This window comes from Ochotona princeps, chromosome 24, assembly GCF_030435755.1.
Source record: "Ochotona princeps isolate mOchPri1 chromosome 24, mOchPri1.hap1, whole genome shotgun sequence".
Lineage (NCBI taxonomy): Eukaryota > Metazoa > Chordata > Mammalia > Lagomorpha > Ochotonidae > Ochotona > Ochotona princeps.
In genome coordinates this window covers 28,352,801-28,370,283 of record NC_080855.1, presented here as the reverse complement: position 1 = coordinate 28,370,283, position 17,483 = coordinate 28,352,801, and the positions used below count along the sequence as shown (strand labels likewise).

The 17,483-nt window shown below is 57.5% G+C and overlaps 1 protein-coding gene across 3 annotated transcripts in view; it reads right to left on the bottom strand.

The window, feature by feature from the left end:
- Window positions 1–259: 259 nt before the first annotated feature.
- Window positions 260–17,483, bottom strand: part of CLIP2 (CAP-Gly domain containing linker protein 2) — a 57,491-nt gene continuing 40,267 nt past the window's right edge. Inside the window, exons 9-17 of one of the 3 annotated variants that reach the window (XM_058680858.1) lie at window positions 15,450–15,554; window positions 12,806–13,747; window positions 11,288–11,345; window positions 9,392–9,475; window positions 8,244–8,400; window positions 5,877–6,036; window positions 5,425–5,610; window positions 5,227–5,289; window positions 260–1,346 (exon numbers count right to left, since the gene is read on the bottom strand). In XM_058680858.1, the coding sequence (XP_058536841.1) occupies window positions 1,335–1,346; window positions 5,227–5,289; window positions 5,425–5,610; window positions 5,877–6,036; window positions 8,244–8,400; window positions 9,392–9,475; window positions 11,288–11,345; window positions 12,806–13,747; window positions 15,450–15,554 (1,767 nt within the window). In that variant the 3' untranslated portion in view covers window positions 260–1,334. The remainder of the gene's footprint in view (window positions 1,347–5,226; window positions 5,290–5,424; window positions 5,611–5,876; window positions 6,037–8,243; window positions 8,401–9,391; window positions 9,476–11,287; window positions 11,346–12,805; window positions 13,748–15,449; window positions 15,555–17,483) is intronic. The other 2 variants (XM_058680859.1, XM_058680860.1) reach the window with 2 other exon arrangements.

The window sequence follows — 17,483 nt, the reverse complement described above, 5'->3', positions numbered from 1 at the left end:
TAGGGGACAGCTGAGAGCCGCCTCTGCGCTGGGTGGCAACTTCCCTGGGGGGCGGGAAGAGAAGCTAGGAATTCAGGAATCCTGCCTCAGTCACAAGCTTTATTGTCCCGAAATGGACTCGCCACACTTCAACAATTCCACTGTGTAGGAGGGAGGGACTGGGGGAGGGGCTCAGAGGGAGCGAGGCCGAGCTGACCCGGGGAAGCAGTGTACACCTGCCATCTGCCCGTGGTGGGTGGACTTCGGCTGTAAAAATTGCCTCCTGACTTTGCAGACAGAAGCCACAGGGCTCGGCTGGGTTAGGCCAACGAGCATCGTTTCTAGGTTGCTGTTAGTAACACTGCAAGCGACAACTACCGATAAGCCAGTGGGCTGCGTGGGGCATGTGGCAGCGTGAGGCGCCTCGCCTGGGCACACCTGATGAAGGGGACTGCGGAGGGCGCAGTCGGGGTCCCCCACACGCCCTCTCAGGCCTAAGGTGGAAGTAGCCGCGGTTCCAGGAGTGCCCTCAGGATGCCGGGGTAGGCAGTTTGATTTCTCAGGCTGGGCCATGCTTCCAGGCCCTATAGGTTGCCCCCTGGCTCGGGGATAGTGAGGACCAATGCTTGAAAAGAGTTGCAAGGGCCCTGGTGAACCATTAGCACTGAGATGCTGGCAGGTGTCTCCCGCGCGGTTCATGGTGGCTGCACATCCACCCCTGGTCCCTATGAATGTGTCACTGTAGTGTGTATGTTGGGGTCATAGTTTGGAGCCATCTGATCCACCCAGGGTGGGGCCACCTCAGCTGGGCCTGCCTTGGCCAGGGATCATCAAGTTGGGGGTAGGGCTTAAGGGAGGGGGTTCCCAAAACTTGCGTAACACTGTGACTCCGGGCCTTGGTGACCACCCTCTGGTCAGCAGTTCGGAGGTGCTGGTGTTGAGGGACAGGAAGAAGGTCACTGTCCCCCAACACCCTGAGCCTGGGGGCCTCACTGAAGAAAGCTCAGGATGGGGGCATGGAGCCTCGGGCAGGAAGCGGCTGGAGAACCAGGGGTCCCCGCTCAGGCCCCGCAGGAGCTGGCCCTTCTCAGCGCTCCCGACACACGCAAACTCCGCAAGCTTCTGGGGATGTTCAAGCTGCCGGCTCTGGGACAGGCTGGGGCTGTGCTGCTGTCCTGGTCCAGCAGGCAGTCCATGGTGGACAGGCAGCGTTGTGTCCACAGGCGGCAAGGATGCTCATGGTACACTGTCTGATGTCCCCGGAGACAGTCCTGGCTTCTGCCTGGAGGAGGCGCCGCTGGGCAGCCTGGGTGGGCTTGCTGTGGACAGGGCCGCTCGGCGGTGTTCTCCCAGGGTCAGTGCTTGTCCTAGAAAGAGCAGGGGCCGAGTCACCAAGAGTCTCCAAGGCGTGGAGGGACAAGGAGGCGCAGACAGCACATGCCAAGGTCCTGGGGCGGGTGTGTGTGTGTGGGGAGCCTGCTGTGTCTGGGGTGGGTGGGTGGGTGAGCTGCTGGTGGGAAGGGGTGGTGGAGTGGGGTCCCCAAGAGCTTGGAGCACCCAGAAATGGAAACTGGAGGACCCAAGCCTCAATGTTCCCACCTGCAAAATGGGTTTGGCATGTGCCATGGCATTGGCCTTCCTGGACCCTCCCCTCCCCGACAGGCTTGGTAGTCCCACACATGGGAACAGTGTGTGTGTGTGTGTGTGTGTGTGTGTGTGTGAGAGAGAGAGAGAGAGAGTTGGGAGAAAGAGAAGGGAGCAGGTTCGCACCTCACTTCTTCCTCAAGCATTTCTGGGAACTCCTGTATTGTTTAAATCATGGCTGGAAGAAGTGGCTTTCTAGAACTTCCTGGGCCGGAGGGCTGCCCCCTCACCCCTGCCATAAGTCCCATGCCGGGTTCCGTCCTTGCCAGACACTGTCCTTGCTAAAGGGGTGCTGGCCTCAGCGGCAGTGGAGAACTCCCCAAAAATGGTTGTGGGCCAGGCTCTGGTTGCCTGGTGCTTCTCACCTTTGGTAGGTGGTGCCTGGGCAGTGAGGGGCTTGGGATATTGTGAGGATTGGGGGAGAGGACAGGGCAGGGTACAAGCCACCAGGTGCCCCCCCCATAAGTGACGCCAGTAAGCCAGCGCACCTTCTGGAGTTCCTTAGGCCCGTGGAAGGCAACATCACCAGGGCAGCTGTGTGAAGTGCAGGAAAGACAGAAAATGCTCTGGTTTCAAATATTTTGTGGCTAAAAATACCCCAAAACACAGATACGGCAAAGGGGACACGAGGGCGGGGCCTGCCAGGTGAGAAACGGGTCTCTCACAGACCCACGGTCATCCCTGTGGCACACACATAGACACCGCGGTGGCAGTGTGGAGACCACACGTGGAATCTGCTCCAGGGGACTGCTGAGGCCAGGCCGATGGACACGGGGTACCCTTGGAGAGCCATGACCTTGCCGGCGCCGGCGGCAAGACCGACCCCAGATGTGGGAATCTCTTGTGTTTTGACCTGTGTTGTGGCTGCACCTGCCAGGCATGCGCAGAACCATACCCCTCCTGTGGAAGCTGGGCATAGAGCATTTCAGGCCCTGAGATGCGGTCACTCTCAGAAATTTAACACAAGTGCAGCACTATACAGCTTTCAACAAGTTCACGGAGCAATGGAACAAAAACCCATTAAGACAGAGGTTAGGACATTCACACCCCATTGTCACAGTGCCTGGGTTTGAGACCCAGCTGTGGCTCCCGTCTCCAGCCTCCTGCTGCTATAGTCCCTGGGAAGCAGCTGTGAGGCCTGCGGGGATGGGGCTCATGCCTCTCTCCCTGCCCCTGCATCCCTGGCATGGGGGAGATGTCGGGGAGTGCCCTGGCTCCCAGCCCACCCTGGCCCAGCCCCGGGCCACTGCAGACATTTGCTGAGTAGACCAGCAGGGGGAGCACTTTCTTGCATCAAGTTCATAAAAATCTTTTCAAAATGATATTTTGGTGTGGAAAAAAAATTCTGAAATGCACTATGCGTTTCTATTAGCTCTGCAAGGATTTCTTATGTAAACGATCTCTAAATATTTTCAGACCAACATAAGCCGTCCTTCAATTCCTCTGCTATGAGCTGTCAGGTGCCCTCCCGGGCACACACAGCCCTCCACATGGGAGACAAGAAACAAGGGAAATGGAACAGAGCCGTGGGCCAACAATGTACTGTGGGGCAGAAGGTGAAACACGATGTTCTAGATGCTGTTCTTAACACTTTTTTATATAAGTCTGAATTTTTCTCTACGTTAAAGATGTAAACACATACCATACACGGTGTGTGTTTGTGCAATGACATTTGTCATTTGCACAGGGGCATCATCAGCAAGTTCCAGATTCCGAGGGCCAGCTTACCGGATGTCCCTGAGTGGGGACACACCACCAGGCTCGTCCCTGTGTCCAGGTGCCTCACAGGTACACCTGTGCCGGTACTTCCAGATGTTAAACTCAAGGCCAACAGCGTGGTCTCCTTCGGGCACAGCCGGGGGCCACTCCCAGCAGTAGGGTCGCTCACAAAAGAGCAGGAAAACCCCAATGCTTGGCCAAGCGGGAGACTGTAGGGGGAGGGGGACCCTTGTTCACAGTGTGGTCCATGGGATGAGAAGGCAGAGCCCGGCCTGGCTCGGCCTCAGGTGGGAACCCAGGGCCACGAAGCTCCACACGCGTGCCTCTCTCTCTCTCTGCCTGTCTGCCTGGGGACAGCAAGCCAGGGCTTTCATTCTGGGAAGAGGCTTCCCAGCGGGTCCGCAGGTGTTGGATTCTCTGATAAAGAGGTCAACTGTGGGTGTCAATAGGAGAGAGGGTGCTTCCAAGCAGGTTATGGGAAAATGGACCGGGGGCCAGCACTGAGGTGCAGTAGGCTAAGCCTCCACCTGTGGCACTGGCATACCATCTGGGCGCAGGTTCGTGTCCCGGCTGCTCCACTTCCCATCCAAGTCCCTGCCTGTGGTCTGGGAAAGCACACGAGGGAAATCCGGATGAAGCTCCTGGTTCCTGGCTTCAGGCTGACCCAGCTCGGGCTGGTGCGGCCCTTTGGGGAGTGAGCCAGAGAATGCAATTTCTCTTTCTCCTTCTCTCTGGAATTCTGCCTTTCGAGTAAAAATAAATAAATCTTTTTAAAGGGGGGATAAAATACAAATTTTCAAGCAAAACTGTAAAAATCTGTGCATACAGAGGGTATTCTAAAAGGTCATAGAAACCTATATATGATGAAGAAACTGACTGGATTTCAACTTTTTTTTGCACTAAATCGCACTTTTTTTTTTTTTTTTTTTACAAAAAAGTATCTTATTTATTTGAAAGGCAGAGTTATGGAGAGGGAAGGGAGAACTAGAGAGAACCTTCCATCCACTGGATCACTCCCCAAATGGCTGCAACAGCCGGAGCTGGGCCACTTCAAAGCCAGGAGTCAGGTGTTTCGTCTGGTCTCCCTTGTGGGTGGCAGGGGCCCAAGTATTGCGACCATCTTCTGCTGCTTTCCCAAGTGCAGCAACAGGGAGCTGGATCGGAAGTGGAGCAGCTGGGACTCAAACCAGCGCCCACATATGGTACTGGTACCTTAGGAGGAGGCTTAACTTGCTATACCACAGCAACAGCCCCTAAACTTTTTTTTTTTTTAATGAGTTTATCCATTTAGTTGAAGACGAAGGGGAGAAAGAGAGAGCTCCCTCATCTGTTGGTTCACTCTTGAAATAGCTCCAACAGCCAGAGGTGGCACAAGGCTGAGACTGGGAGTCAGGACACCACCTGGGTCTCAGGAACCCAACGAGCTGAGCCATGGCTGTGGCTGCCCAGGGCCTGCCTGCACCGGGGAGGTGGGGACGCAGTGAAGACTCGGGAGCCCCTGCCTGGGCTGCCCAGGTCTCAACCCTAGGGCTGAGCGCCTGCCCCTCAACTCAGTTTTCAGCTCCACAGTTCGCTGGTACTTTACGAAGTCCCCAATCACACACACACACACACACAATTAGGAAAGTTCTGGAAACATGTCATTTTAAAGCATTCATCTTGATTGTCACCCTTCTCTGGGCAGAAAGAGGCTACTGGTGTTCTCATCATGCATGTGTGTGTGTGTGTGTGTGTGTGTGTGTGTGTTCCTAGAAACTTCCTCACAGGCACACATTCTTCTGCAAGCAGGGATCTGACCAATTCCTGGTAGACCCTGCCTTGTACTGCCCCTCACTTGGTTTCTGTTCTGGGGGTGGGGATCTCCGTGGTTTGGGGCGCCCTCACCTCCTGCTTGTGGGCCTTGTCCTGCTGGTGGATGCCGTTGGCCGAGCTGCCAGGGCCCAGGGTCTGCAAGAGGCACAGAGTGGCTCAGCAGCGGTTCCCAGCTCGCCCACCAGATGGGGCTGTCACCCTGCCAAGCCTCCACCCCATCGCGGCCACAGCTGGGGCGGGGACAGATGCACCTGCTCTGCCCGAGCTCACCTGGGCCTTGTCCACGCCGCCTCGCGTGGCCTCCACAAGCTTCTCCACCTGTTGCACTTGGTCGAGCGCCTCCCGCAGCGCGTCCTCCGTGCTCATCAGCTGGCGCTGTAGTCGCAGGAGCTCGGGCGCCGAGGACGGGTCGATGAGCGAATAGCGCCTCTGGTCCGCCAGCGACCGCTCCTTGTCCTGGGAGCAGAGGGAGAGCGTGTGCACAGACGCCCATGTGCTGAGGGTTGGGGTGGCGACTCCACACAGGCAGGAGACACGTAGGGCCTGGTTACCACCTCCTGTCCCCAAAGCCTCCCCTGGGGGAGGATGCAGCCCCTTCTCAACCTCCCCAAATCCTCGTGCACCACAGTCAGAACCTGTGCCCTAGACTCTGGCTGCCCCCGGGGCGCAGGTCCCGGGAGCTCACAGGTCTGGGCAGCTTGTCTGTCCCTGTCCCCACGTACCAGCCCGGTGAGCTTCTCGCGCAAGCCTCGGATGTCCTCTTTGAGCTTTTGCTCCTTGACTCGCCATTCGGCCTTATGAACCTCTCGGCTCAGGTCCCGCTCTGGCCCTGGTGAGTGGCGGTTGGCTTCCAGCAGCAGCACCCGCAGCTCATTCAGGCTCCTGCAGAAGGCCAGGGAGGGGTTGCGGTCAGGCCGGCTCCCCAGCATCACGGGCCAGGTGCCATGGCGGTAGGTAGGCATTGCATACCGTGCAAGGTGGAAGGCACTGCCCCGCAGCCCAGGAGCGGGCGGGATCTGGGCACAGATAGCTGGCATTTCCTGGCATGTTTGCAAAGAGAATATATTTATAGAAAGATGGGGCTGGTGTAGTGGCATAGCAGGTAAAGCTACTGGCCTGTAAGGCACAGCGCCAGCATCCCATAGGGGCACCAGTTTGAGTCTTGGCTGCTCCACTTCCCAACCATCTCCCTGCTGATGCACTTTTTTTTTTTTAAAGATTTATTTTTATTACAAAGTCAGATATACAGAGAGGAGGAGAGACAGAGAGGAAGATCTTCCGTCCGATGATTCACTCCCCAAGTGAGCCGCAACGGGCCGGTGCGCGCCGATCCAATGCTGGGAACCAGAAACCTCTTCCAGGTCTCCCACGCGGGTGCAGGGTCCCAATGCATTGGGCCGTCCTCGACTGCTTTCCCAGGCCACAAGCAGGGAGCTGGATGGGAAGTGGAGCTGCTGGGATTAGAACCGGCACCCATATGGGATCCCGGGCCGTTCAAGGCAAGGACTTAAGCCGCTAGGCCACGCCTCTGGGCCCTGCTGATGCACTTTTAGTGCCTAGGTGTTTGGGCCCCTGCAGCCATGTAGGAGGCCTGGAAGAAGTTCCTGGCTCCTGGCCACCTGGGGGAGTGAACCAGCAGATGCTAGATCTTTCTGTCTCTGTTGACTGACTCTATGAAATCCCTCCCCCATGGGATGGCAGAGGGTGTGGTAGAGAAGACAGCTTGGAGGCTCCTGGGACTGTAGCAGGTGCATCTGCCCAGGGCGGGGCTGCCTTCCTGTGTCTGTCTGGCTCCTTCCTGGGCAGGGCCCTGTTTGGCAGGGAAGTGCTGAAGTTAGAGCAGCGCTAGCACAGAAACATTTGATTTTATGGCACATCCACTGTGGGGGAGGAGTACACAGGGGGCCCGTGGATCACAGGGACTAGGTGGGGAGACCCAGATGGCTGGTTCCCCCTGGAAGAGACGGTGCTTCCCAGCTGTGGCAGAGGGTTGGGAAGGTGGGGTCGGGGGGGTGGGGAGTGAAGCTTGAGGGTAGCCTGGAATGACAGGTATTCAACAGTGTCTCTCACAACCTCGATTGCTAGCCTGGTCTTTTCACTCTCTTTTTAAAAGATGAATTTACTTTTTATTTGAAAGGCAAATATACAGAGAGAGAGAGGTTATCTTCCATCTGTTGGTTTACTCCCCAAATAGCTGCAATGGCCAGAATTGGGCTGGTCCAAAGCTGGGTGCCAGGAGCTTCTTCTGGGTCTCCCATGTGGGTGCAGGGGCCCAAGCACTTCGGTCATCCTCTGTTGCTTTCCCAGGTGTGTTAGCAGGGAGCTGGATCAGAAGTGGGGGCAACCGGGGCTCCCTTCAGAGCCCTTCTAGGATGCTAGAATTGCAGGGGGAGGCACTGACCCCTAGCCTGATATTATAAAGCTTCCCAGGGGTCCTAAATAAACTGTTTGCGGGAGGTGGGCCATTGGCACAGCACTTGAGTTTCCGCTTGGGAGACCCACAGCCTGTGCCTGGCTCGATCCCAGCTCCTCTGCTTCCAGCCCAGCTTTCTGCCAACGCACACTTGAGGAGCAGCAGGTGAGGGCTCTGGCACTAGCTCCCTGCCACCCACACTGGAGGCCTGGACGGAGCTCCAGGCTTCCGGCTTCAGCCTGGCTCCACCGTGGCTGCTGCAAGCATGTGGGGGAGTGTACCAGCAGGTGCAAGATCTCTCTGTGTCTCTCTGACTTTCAAACAAAAATAAGAAAAAAGTTTAAAAAAGCCTCATCCACACTTGGGCTGGCTTTAGGATACAGATGAAATCGCCACCCGTGATGCCAGCACTCCAAATTGGAGCTCCAGTTCGAGTTCCTGGCTGCTCCACTTCCTATCCACCTCCCTGCTAATGCACTTTTGGAAAGCAGTGGAGGATGACCCAACTTCTTGGGACCCTGCACCTACACGGAAGGCCCAGAAGAAGCTTCAGACCAGCCATGTGGGGAGTGAAGCAGCTGATGGAAGACCGATCTGTCTCTAAGCCTGCCCTTCGTATCCATCATCACGGTGTTAAGGGCCTTTGGGAGAACGCCGCGCAGCCCAACCCACTCACCGCTCTTTCTTGAGCAGCTCCTGGCTGATGAGGACCAGCTGGCCTGAGGCATCGTGCGTCTTCCGGGACACAGCCTCCAGCTCGGCCTCCAGCCGCCGCCTCTCCTTCAGCAGCGCCTCCATCTTCTTCTCTCCTGACTTGCACTTGCTCTCGAGTGCTGAGTAGAGAGAGAAGGCAGGGATGGCGCTGAGGACACCCCACATCAGAGGTCTTGGGGTATGGGGACCTCTGGAATGATATCTCAGGCAATCAGGGACCCCTGGAGGGTGGCACCACAAGGTGGCTGGAGCCCCGATGTCCAGCAGGCTGGGGGCGGGCATGTCCCGGCGCTGGAGGACATAGTGTGTCTGTTAGCTCCTGCACATGTTAGACCACAGCCTTCACCTTGACCATGCTGGGCCTGAGGTCACCTGAGCACCGCGGGGGGGGGGGGGGGCATTAGGTTACATGACAGATGGAGACAGAAGAGGGGTTAAGAGCCACTCCCCGGGCCCGGTGGCGTGGCCTAGCGGCTAAAGTCCTCGCCTTGAACGCACAGGGATCCCATATGGGCGCCAGTTCTAATCCCGGCAGCTCCACTTCCCATCCAGCTCGCTGCTTGTGGCCTGGGAAAGCAGTCGAGGACGGCCCAAAGCTTTGGGACCCTGCACCTGCGTCGGAGACCCGGAAGAGGTTCCTGGTTCCAGGCATCGGATCGGCGCGCACCGGCCCGTTGCGGCTCACTTGGGGAGTGAATCATCGGACGGAAGATCTTCCTCTCTGTCTCTCCTCCTCTCTGTATATCTGACTTTGTAATAAAATAAAATAAATCTTTAAAAAAAAAAAAAAGAGCCACTCCCCCACTCTCACAGCTGGGAAGAAGCCAACTCTAGCCCCCACCCACCTATCCCCAGGTGCTGTGCTCTGTGTATCTCACTCTGAGCTATAGCCTAGGTGAGGGACCAGGCCCTGGGCTCGCCTGGCTGGGACTGGGGGGGGCATGCCAGGCTGTGCAGGTGCAAGGGTGGCACAGAGGAACTGGCTTTCCTCCCCTAGATGCACTGGGGGAAGGGACAGGGTACCAGGGGCTGGCCCTCTCCCGCCTGATGGACCCCGCCCACCCTCCTTCCGGACCCCGCCCACATCTGCCCAGTGGGCAGGAGACTTACCACTTACTTGGGCCTTGAGCGTCTCGGTCTGGGATGTCAAGGCGGTCACCTCTTTGTCCCTCTTGTTTAATTTGTCCTGCAGGTCTGGGGAGGGGAGAGGGGACAGGGAAGAGAAAGAGTCATCCATGGTCAGGGACCAGTGGGTGAAGGACAGCCCCCCTGCCCCAGGCACCTGCAGGATTCCACACATGGTTGGGGCCAAGCTTGGTCCCCTGGGTTTGGGTGGTTCTTCCCAACAGCCCCCCCTCCCAGGCACCCGCTTTGAGGAAGCAGATGGAAGTGGATGGCCCAGGCGGTCTTGGGCCACCTGACTCCTGATCTGGATAAATGAAACAGGGGAGGGGTTGCTGGAGTAAGGGGCTGGGGAGTGAGCCTGTGGACACAATGGAAGATTTCTGTCAATCTGCCTCTCAAGTGAATGAAAACACACACACTTTTTTTTTAGTTCATGGAAAAACAGAATGAAAAGACAAGTAGCACAAAAAAATTGTTTTGAAAAAAATAGCCAAAAGACAGATCAGCCATGAAGGAAAAGTTTGCAGTGTCATACAGAAAGAGCTTCTAGAAACCAATGACAAGACCGATAACCCAGGCAGAAAACACAGGCAAAGGACACGGCTAGACAGAGAGATGGAGAATTACATCCTTGTTTCCGTCACAGCGAGAGCACGTGGAGCTGAAGCCAGCTCAGCCGACACCTCTACGGAGGGCAATCAGATGCCTCATCAATTACCGTGTCTGGAGGTCAGGGTCTCTCAGTCGGGAGTTCAAAGTGAACAGGGGTCCAGTGTGGGAGTGTAACACGCTAACCCTCCTGTAAGCACCAGTTATCACAACCTGCTATGGTCAGCAGGAAACTGACTTTACACGCAATGGCATTTTCACCCCAAAGAACATTCTAGATGCAGGAGGGTTTTCAAGGCACACTTTTTTTAAAAAGATTTTGTTTTAAATTAGAAACTCGGATTTACAGAGAGGAGCGAGAGATCTTCCATCTGTTGCTCACGCCACATGTAGCTGCAACGGGCCTCCCATGTAGGTGCAGGGTCCCAAGGCTTTGGGCTGTCCTCTACTGCTTTCCCAGGTCACAAACAGGGAGCTGGATGGGAAGTGGAGCAGCCAGCAGAGACACAAACCAGCGGATTTAGCAACTAGGCTATCACGCTGGGCCCTCAAGGCACACTCTTAAAGAGGTATCACTTTAGGGGTTGGCAGTGCGTGCCCATTTCTACCATTTCCTGGCTTGTCTGCGTTTTATTGCAAGACATTTCTGGGAAGGGTACAAAGTGGCCGACGCTGTGCTATCAGCAGGGGGAGCCTGGGGACCAGGCAATGCCTTGCTCCTGCATCCAGCTTGAGAAATGAAGCTGGGGCCCGGAGGCTTGGCCTAGCGGCTAAAGTCCTCAACTTGAACGCACAGGGATCCCATATGGGCGGTGCCGGTTCTAATCCCAGCAGCTCCACTTCCCATCCAGCTCCCTGCTTGTGGTCTGGGAAAGCAGTTGAGGACGGCCCAAAGCTTTGGGACCCTACACCCGCGTGGGAGACCTGGAGGAGGTTCCAGATTCCCAGCTTCGGATTGGCGCGCACCGGCTGTTGCGGCTCACTTGGGGAGTGAATCGTCGGACGGAAGATCTTCCTCTCTGTCTCTCCTCTTCTCTGTATATCTGACTTTGTAATAAAATAAATAAATCTTAAAAAAAAAAAAAAAGAAATGAAGCTGAAACCAGAGGACATGCGCTCTCAGCGCTCAAGGAAGTCAGCGGCGCCTTCCTCACCTGGAGGAGGAGGAGCTCCCAGCCCTGCGTACACAGCCCAGTCTCAGGCAGAGGTGGGTACAAGATACACACTACACCTAGATGGGCACCTGCTAGAAGCAGCCCAGCAGCTACTCACCCTGCACCGTCTCCTTAACCCGCATCTGCTCCTCTGTGAGGTCGTTCGACTCAATCATCTGCAAGAAGAGCCCCTATCAGGGGGTGGCCTGCCCCTCCACACTCACTCACCCCGGCCACGGCCCTGCCCAGCCACCTGCAGCTCGCATGCCTCACCCCTACTCAAAGGAGTGTGTGTGTGGAAGGGGGGTGACTCAGAGTCTCAACACAGGGTCCCATCTGGAATCTTCTAGAAACAGGCAGCAGTTCTCAGCACCTCCCGGATATGAGGACTTCCAGCCTCAGTTTCCCCTCCTTGAACACATATATTTCCCGCACCCCCTGAGGGTAGTGTGTGCATGGCAGACCATGGCCGACTGTAGCAGGGACGTCAGTATTGCCCCACTTCATCTCAGCGAAAAACCCAGAAACCAGGGGGAGAAGAGTGATGAAAACAAACAAATAAATAAATGAAGCCACAAACAGTCAGCCGGACAGCGGCGGCTTCTAGCCGGGGTCTGGGACCTCACACTCGCCTCTCACACCTCTGGCCCTGATGAGGCTCGGTCAGTTAGGATGACTAAGGAAGCCTTTGGGTCTCACCATCCCTACCTACACACTGTAGGAAGATGGGGTACACAGGGTACTCCCGTAGGCTTTAAAACCTAGTTGTTCCTGGACCCCCAACCTCAAAATCTAGGGAAGATACACAGGTCCCACTGGAGACCCCAATGTGCGTAAAAAACCATGAGAAGGGCCTCCCTGAGTCAGCTCCTTCTCCTGCCGGGATGAGGGCTGGGGGGCACTTCTCCAGCCTCTCTTCAGGGACCCTGGCAGCCCCACTCCTCTTGCTCCCCGGAGGCACTGGGGGTGGTAGACACCTCCCCCACAGGACAGTGGGGAGCCTCAACTTGTCCATCTGGGAAATAGGAGGTCACAGTGGACCCTGTCCGGTCCCACACTGCTATCCCTGGAGGGGCTAGGGATGTGGTCAGCTGAGGGCATAGGAGAACAGATGCTGGCGAGGTTTCTGGAAGTGCAGCCAGCCATCGGCATCTGACATGGAGGGGATGGAGTAGGGGGAGGTGAGGAAGCAGACTCTCAACCTCTCCTCCCATATTCTGGGCCATTCCATTGTGACTAAGCCTCATCAGGATCAGTGAAGTGGGAAGGGGGGCATCCTGTCTCCCCTACTCAGCACTTTGGCTCCCTGGGCCAGCCCCGAGGTCCTGGGTGCTGGGTGGGTGGGGGGTAATGGGAAGGACGGGATCAATGCCCAGGGAGGCCCAGAAGTTGAGCCTGGGTGAGCTAGCGGGCTGGGCTGCAGGAGCCCATGCCCCCACACCAGGTCTGCACAGACTACTCCCACCCTTGGGTCAGTCATCCACTCACTGCCCCTTCTCACGGGGACAACGGGCTTCTCTTGCGACCCCAGGTGCCTCTGGCCTCCCATGGGCATGCTCCTGGGGGAGGGGAGGGATGGGGGGGGACACTGAGTCCTCCAGCCACCCCCACCCCGGCAAAAGGAACGGCTGCCTACATGCGCGTGCTGCTCGGAGCACAGGGCCTCGGCAGCCTGCAGTCTGTTCTCAGCCACCAGCAGCTTCTCGCGCAGCCGCTCGGCCTCCTGCCGGCTCTGCGCCTCGGCCCGCTGCAGCCGCTCGTGGTCCAGCATCTTCTTTTCGGCCAGCGAGATCTGCTCCTTGAGGAACTCGATGGCCTGCGCCTGGTCCCGGTACTCGGCGTCCAGGCGCTCGAGCTCCTGCACGCGCAGCTCGGCGCGCCGCCTCTGCTCCTGCGCCTCCTGCAACTCCAGCCGCTGCTGGCCGGCCTGCGCCTCCAGCTGCGCCCGCCAGTGCTGCCGCAGCCCCGCCAGCTCGGCCTGTGCTTCCCGCAGCTGCTGCCGCAGGCTCTCCTTCTCCTTCACGTGCACGGCCGTCTCCAGGTCGTGCTTGGCCTGCAGGTTGCCCAGCTCCAGCTGGTGCTCCATTTTGATGCCTTCCATCACGGCCTTCAGCTCTCCGATCTCCTTCTGCTGGGCGCCGGGGCCTGAGTGCAAGGTGGCCTTGAGGTCCTCCAGGGACTTCTGGTGGTCGGATGCCAGCGAGTCCAGCTTGGACTTCCAGTTGTCCATGAGGCCCATGTTCTCGCTGGTGGCCTGCTGCACCTTGGCCTTGAGGTCGGCCACTTCCTGCGCGTACTTGTCGTTGGCGGCCCGCAGCTTCTCCACCTCCGCCTGGTAGGCCTTCAGGGCTTTCTCGTACTTGTCCCGCAGCGCCCCGCTCTCGCGCTGCTGCTGCTCCTGGCTGGCCGACAGCAGCCGCTCCCGCAGCAGCCTCTGTGTCTCGGCGGCCTCGGGATGGTCCGGCGGTGGAGGGCCCGACTGCAGCAGGCATTGCTGGAGTTCCTGGATCTCGCCTCGCCGCAGGTTCAACTCCTCTTCCAGCTGCAGCACCCGCGACTTCTCGGCCACCGTGGTCAGCTGTAGGAGGAGGGCGGGGGAGGAAGGGGGGAGGGCCAGAGGTCAGTGGGCAGCAGGGGTGGGGGCGGGGAGGTGATGGTGATGGGGGAGGTCACGGGAGGGAAGGGGGCACCTTGGCCACCGGTCCTCAGACACTCTCGCCCCTCCTGGCTGACTGGCTGGTGGGTTGCCCCTGTGACTGACCAATGTCCCCCGTGCCCCAGGTGGGTTGGGACAAAATGGGGGTTAATAGACAACATCTCTTGGAGGTTCTTGCTTTCGTTAAGCGAGTATTACAGCAGACCTGAATCCTACAACATACAAACACTACACGCATTTAGGGGCTTCTGTGGGTACTACACACTGACCAGTGAGCCGCCACTCAGGGGCAGAGTAGTTCTCATCTAGCATTTCTTTCTGGTGAAAAAAACCAAATGCTGTGTTGTGTGTGTGTGTGTGTGTGTGTGTTTCTTTTTTAAGCAGCAGAGGCAATGGAATGAATTTTGCATAATTCTGCTATAAAAAAAAAATCCCCAGCAGAACACACTAGCTCGTGGTGGGGCTGACTGAAGGGGGTGGTCCACCGGTCTCCTGTCCGGGACCCATCTGCCAGGCGAAGGCACCGGGGCCACAGCTCCGTCCTTCGGCCCACCTGTTTCTGATGTTGGTGAACCTGGGTAAACTGAGGCTGAGATGTCTGTGTGCTGGGAGGGCCTACCCCCCTTGGAGGGGATGGGTCAGTTTCAGCACATAGCCAGCACGCACACACACATACTGCGTGCTGCCCCAGTACATGCAGGCATTGGGCCAAGGGTAGGGTGTACCAACAGACCTTGACCGCAGGTCCTTGCATGCATGCACCATGGTCACCAAGCAGTAACTGACCCTGCATAGTTCATGTTGTTTCCACCAATTATGTCATTGCCTGGTCAGTTTCCCCGCCAGGAGAGTGGCCACCCAACTATGTGGCCGTGTGCAATGCACGGTGTATGTTTGTGCAGTTCCAGCCGTGTGGCTGTGCAAGGTGTTTGTGTGTGTGTGTGTGAGGGCCTAGCTGTGTGCAGTGTATGGTGTGTGTGTGTGTGACAGCACAGCCATGTGGCTGTGTGCAGTACACAGTGTGTGTATGTGTGTGTGTGTGTGCAGGCCCAGCCGTGTGGCCGTGTGCAGTGCCAGGTGCCTGCTGTGTGAACATGCACGCTGCATGGCGTGCCTGTTTAGAGCATGGACGTTGTGTGTACAGAGCCCCATAGGGCCTGGATGCTCAGACCATGCCTTCAAACTCAACTGTACCCTTCCTGGTGGCTCTGCAATGTGTTTTTATTCCAACAGCCTGCTGCAGGGTGTGGGCCCACCATGCATCCTATCCCCTGGGGCCACCCCTATTCCCCCCAAATCTGATCGCTCCCTCAGCCTCTGTTGCCACACCAGGGCAATGGGGTGAACACAGGGCATTCTCAACAATTGGGGCCATGAACTTGAGGACAAAGCCCCAGAGAAAACTGACCTTCACGCCCCCCGCCCACTCTCCCAGAAGTCTCACTTGACCTTGGCCCCTAGTGCCTTAAGTCTGAGCTTCTCTCCCAGAAGGGGTGCAAAGAACAGACAGGAGGCCAGTGGCCGCAGATGGAGAGAGCTGGAGGGGGCGTTGAGGGGACAGAGAAGCTGGAGGGGTGCGTTGAGGGGTCCCAGGCAGTGGTGGGCGGGCAGGTGGGTGCGTTACCCTGTTGTCCGCTAACTCCCTGAGCAGCCGCTCGGCCTGAGCCTTCTCCAGCAGCAGGCTCCGCTCCAGCTCCCCAATGCGCGCATGTTCCAACTGTGTCTGGGTCTGCTCCGCCCATGACAGGACAAAGGGCAGGGGTCAGGGGACAGGGCACAAGGGACAGGGGACAAAGTGGAAACCGGAGGAAGAAAGAGAGTGGGAGAGAGAGGGAAAGAGAAAGAGAGAAAGCAGGCGTCATTGTCCGGCCGGGCCGGAAGAGTTCAGGGCAAGAGATGAGGTCTGGGAATCGGGTGCAGGGCCTGGTGCCCACTCCTGGCTGGTCCCTGCTAGGCTGGCAGTGGGCACCCATTCCCTGTCAACCCCCTCTTCCTAGGCAGCTCCTGTCCTTGCCAGCCTGCGAGCTGTGTGAACTCATCCTGGGTGTAGCCAGGCTCTGTGTGGTGGACCCCGGGGCCCAAGCTGCAGATGAAAGAACAGGCAGGCTGCCCTGCCTCAGGCCACCCTGCCCCAATGCCCTCGGACTAGCCTCCTCGGTGGAGGGTTGGGCTGTGCCTCCCGCTGCCCTGCCCCGAGTTTGCCCCCCACCTCCCCACCCCACGCAGGGATGCCTGGTGCCCAGAGAGCACAGAGCATCTCTGTCTGAGCCAGACGACGCCCACTGCTCAGGCTAACAAAGCTGGCATTCTCAGGGTGTCCGGCCTGGCATCTGAATGGCAGCCAACTGAGGAAGGGGCCCAGTACCCTCACCCTAGGCACCCGGAGGGGCTTGGAAATAGCATCCATGCTAGGGAGAAGCAAGAGGTTCCTCGTGACCCTGTAGGAGAGAAGGTTCCAGCAAATCTTTGGGGGTGACACAGCAAGATGACACCCATGGCTGTCCCTTGTTTTTCTTGGGGGCTACCTCAGAAAGCAAAGGCTGTGGAAACTCAAGTCCCTTAGAAAAAGTCAGAGTGGCATCTGTGAATGGCACACAGCCTCCTGTACACTGTAGGGTTTTTTTTTTCCCAATGAATTTGAGAGGTACAGAAGTGTTTCCATTGGCTGGCTTATTCCCCAGCTGCCTGCAAGGTCAAGTTCTGGGCTAGGGCTGCCCCCAGGGAAGCATTCCAGGTCTCTCAGGAAGCAGCAGGAATCCAAGCACTTGAGCCTCCCAGGGTCTGTATTAGCGAGAACTGGGGATGGGGGAGCTGCCACTGGAAGGTTAAGCAACAGGAGCATCTCAAGGGTGCCGTTTGAGTCCCCGCTTCTCATCCAGCTCCCTGGTAATGCGTCAATGCGTCAGGAAAAGCAGAGCAGGAAATGGCTCCTGGGCGAGGAAACCCCTCTCCTGGCACAAGGTCAAAGGCACGGCCCCCTAGTCCCTCTCCTTCATTTCTGGCACTCAGGACTTGCTTAACATACAAATCCAACCGCAGGTGCCTCTGTGAGGGGGTGGCTTGATATTGGGAGGTGGTGGTGACGATACTGCTTGCACTCTGCCCAGGGTACTCAGATGGGGAGCCCCACGTTCCTACGTGACTAGAATTGATATTCCTAAGACTAGGGTGGAGTAGCCCTTGGGGGTGGGTGGTGTGAGGGTCATCTCAGAAACTGAGTCTTGTGGCGGGGGCAGCATGGGGCATCTGACATGCACACAGGAACCAGGTGTCCAAGGAAGAGAGGCAGACGGACAGACAGACACGGGGCTCAGACACACCAGGCGGCGCTGAGGACAGCAAGGCCCGGAATGCAAACCTCCGCAGTGAGATCCAGAATGCAAGCGCCGGATCCTTCTACCTTGGGATCAAAATCGCAGGAGGCCACTGCTCCCGGACTGAGCCCCCACCCCAGGCCCAGACACGCAAGGTGGGAAAACGGAAAAGAGAGAGTTGGTCACACCAAAGTTCTCCCCAACAAAAACAAAGCTGCTATGGGCTTGGCAGCGTGGCCTGGTGGCTAAGGTCCTCGCCTTGATCCCATATGGCTGCTGGTTCTAATCCCGGCGGCTCCACTTCCTCTCTGTCTCTCCTCCTCTCAGTATGTCTGACTTTGTAA